This window comes from Carassius auratus, chromosome 8 (assembly GCF_003368295.1).
Source record: "Carassius auratus strain Wakin chromosome 8, ASM336829v1, whole genome shotgun sequence".
Lineage (NCBI taxonomy): Eukaryota > Metazoa > Chordata > Actinopteri > Cypriniformes > Cyprinidae > Carassius > Carassius auratus.
In genome coordinates, this window is record NC_039250.1 from 19,318,289 (window position 1) to 19,330,693 (window position 12,405).

A 12,405-nucleotide genomic window follows, 5' to 3' on the forward strand; every position below is an offset into this window, starting at 1 on the left:
GCAAAAAGAATGATTAATTTGTTATTTGTATGGCCTATGGTCATATGACGTATGCCTATGAATACGGGACAAACTGCGTTTCGTATAGCTTTCATACGGAAAGCTTCTCTGATGCCTTAAATATGGGACAATTCTTTATTATACTGAACGGTTAGCAACCCTATTTTGCATGGATTTTATTGAAAAGAGCTTAGGCTCATGTACTGTAACCAGAAGTTTTAAGATATATGAATACGCTTTTTAAGTTTTTACATTGTCTTAACAAGCGAAGCAATTCAACATTAATTTTCGGTGAGTCTGTGAAATGTTGAGGTACTATGGTAGTAGTGAACGCGTGAACGTCATGGCAACATACAACACACAGTAATACTAAACAACACGTAAATGAGCATAACTAATGTAAATTAAGCAAGCTAGTATGCATAGGCCAGAAAGTGTTGGCGAAATAACACATTAGCGAACCAGAGGGAATAATATGGATTTTTTTTTTTATGATTCACAGACTTTCAAGGATTTTAAGGACCCGTGGGAACCCTTTGTAAAGCTGCTTTTAAACAACCTGTATTGTATAAAGTGCTATATAAACAAAGGTGACTTGACGCTAACCCAGTGTTGATGAGTCTAAATTGAATTGGTAGTACTCAAACTTGCAATACTCAATCAAAAACCTAAATTAAGGAAATTACTATTATCTTTATTTAGAAATCAATAAAAGGACATACACTATAAACAACAAAACTGTTAAAGTACCAGTAAAACCAGTTATTTGCAGCAGTGTCTTTAGTCTATAAGGTAACAAATCTGGAACCAACTCACCAGTCCTGTGTGGGCTAAACTGAGCTGGGCAGGTGAGGTATAGTCTTTCAGATGGCACATATGACATAGATCTCCAGTGTGGAATATTAACATGAGTATTTCAGGTGATCCCTGAGTAACAATCTCCTCTTCCACCAGTACATTAGTCCAGGACTTGTGTGCATTTAATAACTGACCTCTAACATTTGAACATGGGGAAAAAGAGCTAGTCCTTACCAAAACCATATCAAATCAGTTTCAAGTTGCCATGTTTGTACTTGACGAGAGGAGGCAAATGCACAGGCAACTACCACCCTTTTAGTTTCAGACTTTACCATTCTTCAGGTTTTAAAGGCCCAGTGAGACTTTGAGCAGCTCTGCCATTTGTTCAGTCATAACACCGTCCTCTTCTGAACAGAGAGAAAAAGAATTAAAGAGCTGTGATGAAAAACCAGATACATACAGTAAAACCACTTCAATGAAAGTTTCTATTTTAATACATTCACTGGATTATCCAAAAATAGGAATTAAATAATTTTATATAAACCATTTTTCACTGACATTGCAGCAAAATGAACTATATAGTACGGTCAAGGTTTCTGCAGGATTTTAAAGCTCAAATTTAAGACTTTAAGACCTTTAAGAATAATGTATATGGTATAATGTCTATAGAACCATATAAAGTACCATATAATTACTGTAAAAAGTAATTTACAGTTCAGATACAAGTTTTCAGAAAAACAAAGTTTTATAAAATGATCATCTTGTAAATTGTGACCTGTAGGTTTGAAAGAGATTGTGTGTGCTGACACTCACCTCCATCAGTAGTCATGTCCTGTTCTAGTTTCAGCTTCTCCTGTCCCACACGGAGCATGCAGGCCTCAATCGAATCTCTGCTGATGAGCTTGATCACCTGCACGGTTCTGTGATGCAAATACATTATCATGAAACAATTTTTCTTCTTTATGACATTCTCAAATTCAAATTCCATTTGTTTATACTTGCCTGGTTTGCCCCATTCGATGACAGCGGTCCTCTGCTTGTTTATCATTGAATGGATTGCAATCAATGTCATGCAGTATCACCGTGTTTGCAGAGGCAAGGTTGATTCCCTGCCCCCCAGCCCGAGTCGACAGGAGGAACACAAAAATTTCAGGGTTTGTATTGTATTTGTCGATGAGACCAATCCTAGAGAAGCAGAGAGGGTTGAATTAGATTTGTTCAGACAGGCAGCTTCCTACTTAAATCTGTTTAGTTGTTCGAGACTTGAACAGAAAACTTAAGACATTAAAATCACATAAGTGTAGTGTGTACAGTGGTGTCTGTATTTTTAAATTTATGCTCACATGCAAATATTTTAAATGTAAAAACAGTGGATACTGAAATTGGTCAATTGATTGGTCAATTGCATTTCATTACTTGCAAGGTGACAATGAGAACTGTCAGTCATAAATATCAAATCTAAAAAATAAAAAAAAAAATCTGAATTGAGTGCAGTGCAAACAAAGTGACATGAGGTACTGAAGAAGGTAAAAAAGCAAGTTATGTTCACCTCTCCGCCATGGGAGTAGAACCATCCAGTCGAACAAACTGATGGTCAAGGTGTTTGAGCAGAATCTCCACAATGTCCAGCACCATGGTGAACTGACTGAAAAGGACAACCCTATCACCCTTGAGGAAAAAGAAAGTTGTTTTAAAAACATCAGCAACAATAAAACGCAAACTAAATTTAAAATGACTGTAAAAGAGCATCCAGACAAACCTTTTCTTTGAGCCTGGTGAGTATTTTGGTTAAAAGTGCAAACTTTCCAGAGTCTAAGAGTAGTGCTTTCTCCAGCTGAAAACTGCTGATGGAGCTGTACTGTTTACATAAATTATGCAGCTCAAAATCAGACATCACCTCCATGTCCTCCTGGATCAGTGCAGGGTCGGCATCAAAATGTGTTGGCTCCTAACATAGCAGAAACATGTCAGCTCAGCAGTATCCAATACAGCAGTGGTTCTCAAAAAGGAAAGTTCATCTCTTAATTTACTCACTCCAAGTTGTTACAAACTTGCATGAGTTTCTTTCTTCTGTTGATCCCAAGTTATTTTTATATAAAATAACCTATAACGCTATAAACTAAACAGTTGCTGGTCTCTAATTGACTTCCATAGTATGTGAGGGGGGGAAAATGTAAGTAAGGTCAGTGGGGATCACAAACTATTTGGTTACATTCTTCAAAAACTATTCATGTGCGTTCAGCAGTGGAAAAGAAACCCTCATACAGGACGAGTACTTTTCACTTTTGTTTTCGGAACAAAACAAGTTCCCAGGGCTGAATTCATGACTCATTAAATCCAGTTAAATCTGTATTATTCAGCCTCTTTTAAAAACTAATCTCCCAGTCCTCACCTTAAGCATGGCTTTACTCATGGCAGCCAATTTGTCACTGGTGTAGTACTGGCGGTGCAGCAACGGATGATTAGCCATCTTTCTCAGCTGCATCATAACATTACAGAGCTCCCGTTCTGAGGACAAAAGAGGAGATCAGAATTATGGGATAGACGTTTTCAACATTTCCACTTTGTTTTTTAGATCCTCCAGCTTAGAAGGAACATTTTCTGGACAGCCCCTGTTTAATGTCAGATAAATCTGAATACAATTTAAGCTAACAAAATAAGCAGAGTGCAATACTCTTAAACAACATGTTAGCCAAATAATAAAAAAATTTAATTAACAGCACATACTCTCTCCATTCGGAGCCTTCTTGAGTCTTTTGAAAAGTTTGCCATACAGCTTCTGCTGGGCATCACTCATGGGACACATTTCAACCTTCTCCACTTTCGGTGGAAGCTCTTTTAACACCTAGAATAACATTTGCAAAGTCAAAATCCCAGTGGGCAAAAATATGGACTGGTGATATAGAAATTTTCACTACAGAGGACTGAATGTAGATACATTTAATTTGATGGATTAATATTTCTGCAAGATTTTCTCAGTAACAATGCGTTCATAACCACAGTGAAAAAAAGCATCTACCTCACTCTTGACTCGTCTCAGAATGAAAGGCTTCATGATAAGTTTGGCCTGAGCAATTCTTTCCTTGTGAAAACTGCTTTCTTCCTCTGATGACCTCTGAAACCAAGCAGATGGGCAGAAAGTGTGAGCATTCGGTCTAGGTACATAATGATTACCGTATCCTTAAATTTAATAAAATATAGACCCATTTTTTAAAAGATGGCACATACAGTATTTTATTTAGAAGTAATGTGTGCACTGTCTGTACCGTAGAGAACATTTTGGAGATCTGTGAGGTACTGCTGGAGAACATGGAGGGCATGATGAAATTCAGGAGTGACATGAGCTCCAGCAGATTGTTCTGTAAAGGTGTTCCGGTCAGCAACAATCTGTGCTCAGCCTGAAGATGACAGACACAAATGTACAACCAAGAGGTATAGATAAGAACAACTTTACTACCCTTCTCTTCATTAAGAACTTTCCAAAATAACGCAAAAGCATTTGTTTAAATCATATTTGCAATATGGTTTACGAAACAGAAGACTGCTTGTACTGACATTGATGGCCATGAGGTGGCGGTAGCGTAGAGAGTTCATATTTTTCAGCATGTGGCCCTCATCAAACACAGCATACTTCAGCCTCAGCTTGCGAAACAGACTGCGGTCATGGTCATTCCCTATTGTGAGATTGTATCTAATACAGATACCAAAAAAGTATGGCAAATGTTAACACCACTGAATACATGTGACTTTCATAAATACACAGTCAATCAATACATACTTTAAAACAATGTACTTACGTGGATACTATGATGTTGAATTCAACTAAGCCACTGAGGATGTCTTGTCGCAAGTATCTGCGGTCTTCCACAGACCCTACAAGTATAAACACAAAAGAATCGAGCAAGGAAATAAAGGATGACAATATTTTGTAATATTACGTATTCTCAGACCACACTGAAAAAAAATTAAATAAAAAAAGTTAAAATCTTTTTGCCTGAAAACTAACTTACCATAGTAAATAAGAACTTTAAGACTGGGACACCAAAGACCCAGCTCACGAACCCAGTTGTCTGCAAAGAGAGAAATGCATCATCTCGAACAACACTATAGGGACAAGTTTATATGCTACACTCCCACTGAAATAAGTGACTCCTACCCAGTGTGGACGAAGGTACGGTAATAAGATGAGGGCCCTTGATTCCTTTTTCATACAAATGAGCCAGGAAAGAGATAGCCTGAATAGTTTTACCCAGCCCCTGTGGAGATATCGAATCACTTATAACCAATATCCGTGATAATAGTCCTGTGCTTTAATGGAATGAGTAACCTTCTTGGATTTCACACCTTTGGATTCAATATGACAGTGACTCACCATTTCATCTGCCAGGATTCCACTCAGCTTGTGCTGGTGCAGAAGAATCAGCCACTTCAAGCCAATCAGCTGATATGGCTGGAGTTTGAAACTAAGAGATGCCAAAGCAAGAAGTTAAAAAAAAATAGCATAACTGGATATCCCAGGAGTTTAATAGGAGAATAGATATACTTACTTGCGGTTCAGGATTTGGGGTTGCTTGATGGAGCCCATGCCTGCTTCTATGACCTGGGTAACATCTTTAGTCATTTTCTTTGCAATCCTCTCACATCTTCCCATAAGGTCTCGAACCACCTGCCTCTCCTTAAGCACAACCTTGCAGCCATGTACCAGATCTATAGACAGGCCATTATCCTTGAAGAACTGCTCTTTCTGAAAGAAAGAGAAACATTCAGATTACACACTCACCCTCCAAAAAAGCCAGCATTTCACCAGCATGGTTCAACCGACTTGTCTACACATAGCTAATGTCACTGAAAATTCAGTGCATAGGATGTTTTGTAATTTCATAATTTTGTTAGCAAAACGTTTCAAACTAGTGTGACAGATTTTAACACCTCATTTAAACAATTAGATACAACTGTGCTCAATCTGTCTGCGGGCATGAATACAAACCAGCCAATTATGAATCACTGCCTTCACAGCCAAAAGAACTAATCCCCTTTGAGCACTTCCAAATTCACTCAACCACAATAGCATAATTCAGTGACAATTAACATGGCAGCTCAGAGTCCACACATTAGATTCTTACCACATCTTTCCAAGTGTTGAAAGGCCTCAGCGAAATGATCTTCTGGGCTTTTTTGAATGAGCAGCCAGATATTAGCGCAAGCTCATCTAGGGAAGCTTCTTGGAGAAACTCAATGATCTTGTCCTGGAGATTGCCCGAGATGCTGTCCTCATCCTCCGAGTCCAGATCATCAGAGATACTCTCAACATCACTGTCAATCTCCTCTTCATCCTCAGAGGCACTGACATCATTTAATGGCGATTCATCGTCCCTCTTCCACTTAAAGGACGTGTTTTTAGACGTGCTTTGGCTGACTGCTGATTTTTGTGGTTTTGGAGTAGACACACTAGAGACTTTTGGCACGGGAGAGGGTGCAGTCGTCAGCCATCTCGACAGGCTAGACGAGCCGTCAGGCTTTTGAGAGCTCTTGTCCTTTTTTTCCCTGGAGGGATGTGATTTTGACTTTTGTCTCTGATCATCTGGTGAACTTGAATCTAAATTTTAAGTAATAAAGCATGGATGGCTTAAAGTCGGATCATTTTCATGTGGACTAAACCTTCAGCTGTGACTGAAATGCAGTAATAATCACCTGTTGATGAAAACACAAGCAGTGAACCCAAGGCATTCTCATAGTCCCAGTCATGCTCTCTCAGGACATCTCTCAGCACCTATGAGAGAAATTAAAGACACTTAAACTCACCAGAACATTCAATGCTTTGCATCAATAGAACTTTAAACTGTTTAAACCTACCTCTTTTTCTATATCAGGCAGTTTTTTCTTCAGCTTTTTTAACAGAGCCTCTTGTTTTGCTCTGCTTGGCTCCTGACTCTCCTCATCATCAGAATCTTCTTCCTCCTCTTCAGATTCTGAATGCTAATTCCGAGTCAACAGCCATTTAAAAGTGAGTTCACTACATTAAGGAGATGTTGGGTTTAAAGCATTGATTCAAATGGCTTACTCACCACAATTTTTCTCCTTTTCTTCGGCTGATTGTTATCATCATCTTCACTATGCCCTGCTTTGCCTTTCCATCTGCCTGCATCTGCACATATAAGACAGTTTTGATTTCAATAAATTACAATATTGTTTCTGAATTACAAATCATCTTTTAATTACATTTGCATAAAATATGCACAAAAAACGCAAACATGTCTGACTGGAGAATGCTGTGACTTGACAGACAATAATGGAGTATTACAGAGAATTAAATGTATGGATGAATGTGTAACAAGCAGAAGTTTGTTCATGCAAATAAATAAATAAAACGGCCTACCGTGATCTCCATAAATCATCAAACAATGTGCTACAGCTCCTTCTAGTGTGCTAGTGCTTTCAACTACCTGTAACAATATCAAGAGACACAACAGGATAAAATCCAGTGTTCACCTGCTTTATTAATTGATATTGCATCAACAAGGGACTAATTACCTCCAGTAGATCTTTCTTGCTCTTCTGAGGGAATATTTCCATTAGTTTGATGATTTTGTCCTCCATATCCTTGCTAATCTGGTTCTCGGACTCTGATGTTGTGTCCCTGTGAAATAGCTGCATGTTATCACTTATTACAGACTAGATAGTGAACGCTTACATAGTTAACAACTCTCATAATGCAATCAGCAAGCTTGAAATATCACAAAAAAAACCAAAAACAAACAAAAAAAAAAACAGTGTGGAGCAGGAAATGTGTCCAAGAGAAGACAAGCTACAGCCTCACTTCTGACAAACTCAGTCTCGCTTACTTGCTCATCCTGACAACTTTGTCATCTGCAGAAACATCCTCTAATGCATGTCTTGATGCCTTGCCTGATGCACATCGACCATCTGTCTTTCTTTGGTGGGCTGGAAACAGAAAATTCAAGAATGAATCAAGACATTTTGGAATACAACATGCTGTGACTGCATCCTTGTAACATGACAACTGCTAATAATATGCTAAACAAGGGGTCTATTATAGTGGTTAACAAAAATTGAGAGCCGGTTATTTCGAAAATCAGCGTCAACCCCAAAACAAAGGGGAGAAGAGAAAAATCTTGTCAGTGACCACCCACACTTAAAACCTGGAAATTGGCTTAAAATTACAGCTACAGTGCATTACAAACTCGCATTCCATCTCTTACCAACATAATCACAGATAAAACAGGCTGTCTAGGTAGAAAGCACATTAGGATTTCAGAAATATCCATTATGAAAGCTGAAAAAAAGCCCCGGATGAGAAATGGCAGTGTTTACTCACCCGGTTTATTCTCCTTATCCGAGCTGGATCCGTCCGAAGATTTAAAGTGTCTCTCTGTTGCGTTGTCCCTTTGGAAACGGAACCGGTCTAGATTGAAAAAGCTCATTTCAAAATATATATATATTTTTACCGTTAGGAGAATCCTCTGTCTCACGCGGTCTTACTGTAACATCCGCCGGTGATGTTTGCGCACTTGATTGTGTTCTATAATAAAAGCTTCAGGACAGCCTCATAACCCAACCGATATCTGATAAAAAAAAAAAAAAAATACAACGAAGTGCATAAGTTACCTGACGGTTAATTTAATGAAATATTTCAGGTTTAAATGCTTTGAGCAGAAGAAATACAGTCAGTGCTGTAAACTCTGAATTATGCAAATAGCACGTTCCCGCCACCGATTGGCAATGCGTCATTTCCGCTTTTAAGCCAAGATGCGGCTTTCCCAAGGGGCAAGGAACTCGACCGGAAGTTGAAGTCGGGTGGGGGCTGCCATCTTTTAGCAGAACTTCACTTGCGTTAGCATTCCCATTGACTCCCATTCATTTTGGCGTCATTTGACAGCGAATAACTTTACATCTGAGGCGTTTAAAGACTCTGTTTGTCCATTATTTATTTCTAAAGATACACGACAATGTATAAAGTGCTCCATTACCTTCTATGTTACATTATGGCCCCGTATAAACAGTTTTTGTAAAAAATAGGCTAACGATTGCGTCATAACCACTCGGCTCTCTGTCGCATTACCGTACAGACAGGTGGAGAAGCTCGCAGGCAATTAACTAAATATGGCGTACTGGCGTTACATTTTAAAATACTATACAAAATAATTCATCAGAATACTTACTCCTGCTCACTCACGACAAAGAACTCCCCGCTTAAGCTCGACGTCTCTGCAAGATTAACGATGGCAGTTTTCACGCACAGCCACTTAGAAGATTTACATCTGGCAGACAGGTTGCTGACGTCGTCAAGCTTCGTTTGAGTCTGCGCGTCAGAAACGGAAGTGCTAAAAAACGCTAAAACTGGGCTTCATTTAGCTCAATTGAGTTCCAATGGGGTCGCTGTGTCCATTTCTTTTACTGTCTATGGGCTTTCCCCCTTTAAATTGTAAATCAGGATTGTAAATATTAAACGTCACGATTTTAGACTAGAGGTCCAATTATTAAAATAGAAAGATAGAAGTGTATAAACTATACTAGTGTATACCATATATTTTTGAAATAACTTATTAAAATGAATAATATTTAATAATAATTAAAAATATTTATTAAAATAATTTGGATGTTTCAAAGGCAGTGCATGCACATACTCTGACTGACCGTTCTTAATATAGGCTATTGAATTTTTAGCAATATGCTATCTTTTCAATAAGATTATGGTGGCAGATGGGATTAAGTACCTTGATCACAGCAATAATTATAGATAGATAGATAGATAGATAGATAGATAGATAGATAGATAGATAGATAGATAGATAGATAGATAGATAGATAGATAGATATGTTTTACAAATCTAACATTTTGACATTGCAGGACACAAATTCTACATTAACATAATCACTTCATCTATCCACTAGGTGACACACTTGTATTACAAAGCTGCAGTTAAATCCCTCGCCGTGCCTAAAGAGGCGACACTGAGTCTGTTTCAGTATAAACGAGATTATGATTCCTTGAACAGACTGGAAACAGGTCCCAAACCCCCCTGAGAGACATCTACAAATGTTTTTTTTTTTTTTTTTTTTTTTTTTTTTTTTTAATCTGTGAATATAGATTTTTTTCAAACATTACTTTCCTTTGCCATATCTTAAACACTTTTCTTTCTTTTTTCGGTATGGGTAGAAAATGTTTTATTCATAACAAACTTTAAACATTAAAAAAAATATCTCAAAATCCCCCAGATTAGAGAACTAACGTGATTATAATCCAGTGTTTACTAACTGTGTTACAATGTACAAACATTTCAAACAAAGATCCTATTTCGTATTATGTCAGATCATATTGCCTTCTGCAGGTCCATTATGTAATTGGTTACTCTAACACTCGGATTCGAGTTACTCATTTGGACAAATGCTTTAAAGTTTAAAAACCGCAGTGCAGGCGCAAACTACCAGATCAATGTTAATATATGAGATTTTTAGCAAGATGCAAGTTTTTCAATATAGGATTAATTGTGAACGCAGAGAGGGAATTATTATTTACCTTGATAAACAGTGGTATTTAGAAGAAGAGTTGGCAACTCTCCACATATTACTGTAGAATCAATGTCAAAAGTACATGTACGCAGTATGCAGTCCTGGATTGTGCTGAGTATTCCATGCCGCCACTCTGTCTCCCTTTCCTTGTCACTATGGAGATTCCTATAACTAACACTAGTGCCATGTACACAATGGGCACACTGACATTGAGTTTGATCAGACTCCTGACCCTAAACAGCAGGGAACTGAATCAGGGACCCCAGTTAGTTTTACTGCAGTCTCATAGCATAAACCCCATCCCAACATTAGCAAAGAAAAGATAGTTGCAACATTGAATATTGTACCAAATTGAAAGTGTATTGAAACGTTGTAAAGTTTATGGTAACTTCAATTATCAAAAGCTGTACAGAATGGAAGTTAGCGATGGCTAGACACCATCCGTGATCATTCTCATTAGTTTCATTGGCTGACGTACATTACATTAAGTGCCTGACATCCCTATGGAAGTTTGAGGAATTGAGCTCAAGGTTGACCTACTATCCTTGTGGACTTGTCACTTTGTCTGTCACTATCCAGTCTCCATGGCTCCCTGTTTGTCCGAGACCCGACGGCGGCAGGGAGTACCTTATCACCGTGGCAACATGTCTGCGATTTGGCTCCTTCCCACCCCCTAAAACAAAATACCCGCCCTTTCCCAATGGCAATATCATCACTAAATTAATTGCCATTGTCTCAATCCACATTCAGTAGATATTATCCAAAACTGTAAATAAGGGTTGGGATTCTAAGATTGATGAAGAGCAGATTGATGTTTGAATAACTCTCACATACAGTGACACGATGGTTGATTTATACATACGGTAGCACCATGATCAATGGGCAGAAAAAGGGAAATGTATTATTACGTTGCATTGATTAAGAAAGAAAACGAATGTCTATGGAAAAGTGTTTGTGGGCAGTAAAAAAATTATTTTAAAATGTTTTACAATTTTATTATAAATTCTACAAATGTTGTGTTTTAAAACTGCATGCATTCTTGGCTCATGAAAATAGTTATTCCGAAAAGCTTTGATCACATTAAATATGAGAGGGCCCTCTAAACAGCACAGTGCTTTCTGATAGAGTAGTGAAGTTTGAAATGTCAGGTCAACGCATTGTGTTTGTCAGGAATGGGTTAACCTTCCACATTGGGAAAACGTAGGCTTGATCGAACTTGTGTGTTTATGTGTGTGTGTCTACAAGCAGTAAATGACAATGTCTCCCAGTGCCACAGCTAGAGGTCCCACCCTAGCGGGTGAGGTCCAGGGTGGTGCTGCTGGGTATATTTAATTAAATCAGCCTACATTGAAAAAGATGGAAGTGGAGGGAAGTCAGGGAGGGGGGTAGGGGGAGCTGGGGTTAGTGAGGGGGATCTGACCATCTCCAGGGTAAAGGCAGTGTGGGAAGAGAATGTGCTCCTCCTTGCTGTGTCTTCTCTTTGTGTCCCGCCACTTCTTATATACTGTGGGAATTCCCAAGGAATGAGAGGTGAGGGACACACATTTGATTTGAATCAGGTCATATCATAGTGGTCTTTGGATGCATGTAATGATATGATATAAAAATTATTCCCAGTTTATAATTTTGGAGTTCAAATCTGCTACTGAGCTGTATTTGACTGAGCAGACTGACATCTTTCTTTCATTTTGCATATTCAAGTACTGATTTGCTCATGTTAGCTAGAATGCTTTCTGTTTTGACCGGTGATTCAAAAAAGATAAATTTATTTATAATAATAATAATAAAATAATATATTATTCCATATATGCATTAGGAATTTGTTGAAGGTCAAAACAAAATGTTTAATATTTAAATATTTATGGAAAATATTCAAAGTACAAAATATGCTTATGTGCATTGCATATTATTTTACATATTTATATATGCATATATCATTATTATTATTATTGTAATTTTATAAAATTGCTGCTAAATTTCTTGCCGGGTCCTATTTGTTAACATTAGTAAAAGCTTTACCTAACATGAACTAACAATGAGCAATATATATATATATATAAAAAATATTTATTAATC

At 37.8% G+C, this 12,405-nt stretch overlaps 1 protein-coding gene across 3 annotated transcripts; it reads right to left on the reverse strand.

Moving 5' to 3' along the window:
* Positions 1-673: 673 nt before the first annotated feature.
* Positions 674-8,523, reverse strand: smarcad1a (SNF2 related chromatin remodeling ATPase with DExD box 1a). Of its 3 annotated transcripts, none has more exons than XM_026270094.1 (24): positions 8,328-8,523; positions 8,135-8,221; positions 7,641-7,740; positions 7,330-7,435; positions 7,175-7,241; positions 6,864-6,943; positions 6,652-6,774; positions 6,490-6,568; positions 5,922-6,394; positions 5,346-5,542; positions 5,171-5,261; positions 4,955-5,054; positions 4,809-4,868; positions 4,596-4,671; positions 4,354-4,489; positions 4,065-4,196; positions 3,818-3,913; positions 3,526-3,643; positions 3,191-3,306; positions 2,558-2,746; positions 2,348-2,466; positions 1,801-1,983; positions 1,612-1,718; positions 674-1,205 (listed from the first exon to the last, which is right to left on the reverse strand). In XM_026270094.1, the coding sequence occupies exons 3-24, from the start codon at positions 7,646-7,648 to the stop codon at positions 1,144-1,146; spliced, it is 2,718 nt and encodes a 905-aa protein (XP_026125879.1). In that variant the 5' UTR covers positions 7,649-7,740; positions 8,135-8,221; positions 8,328-8,523; the 3' UTR covers positions 674-1,143. The 3 variants fall into 3 exon arrangements, with proteins under 3 accessions (XP_026125879.1, XP_026125878.1, XP_026125877.1); XM_026270093.1 differs by having other exon boundaries at positions 8,299-8,523; XM_026270092.1 differs by having other exon boundaries at positions 8,135-8,523.
* Positions 8,524-12,405: the final 3,882 nt, after the last annotated feature.

Excerpts from the sequence above, each read along its gene's own strand:
- smarcad1a (XM_026270092.1), bottom strand. The coding sequence starts at position 8,240 with ATGAGCTTTTTCAATCTAGACCGGTTCCGTTTCCAAAGGGACAACGCA. Across the intron at positions 6,944-7,174 it reads GATGATTTATGGAGATCACG|ATGCAGGCAGATGGAAAGGC; the intron begins GTAGGCCGTTTT and ends TTATATGTGCAG. Across the intron at positions 5,543-5,921 it reads TCAACACTTGGAAAGATGTG|AAAGAGCAGTTCTTCAAGGA; the intron begins GTAAGAATCTAA and ends TCTTTCTTTCAG.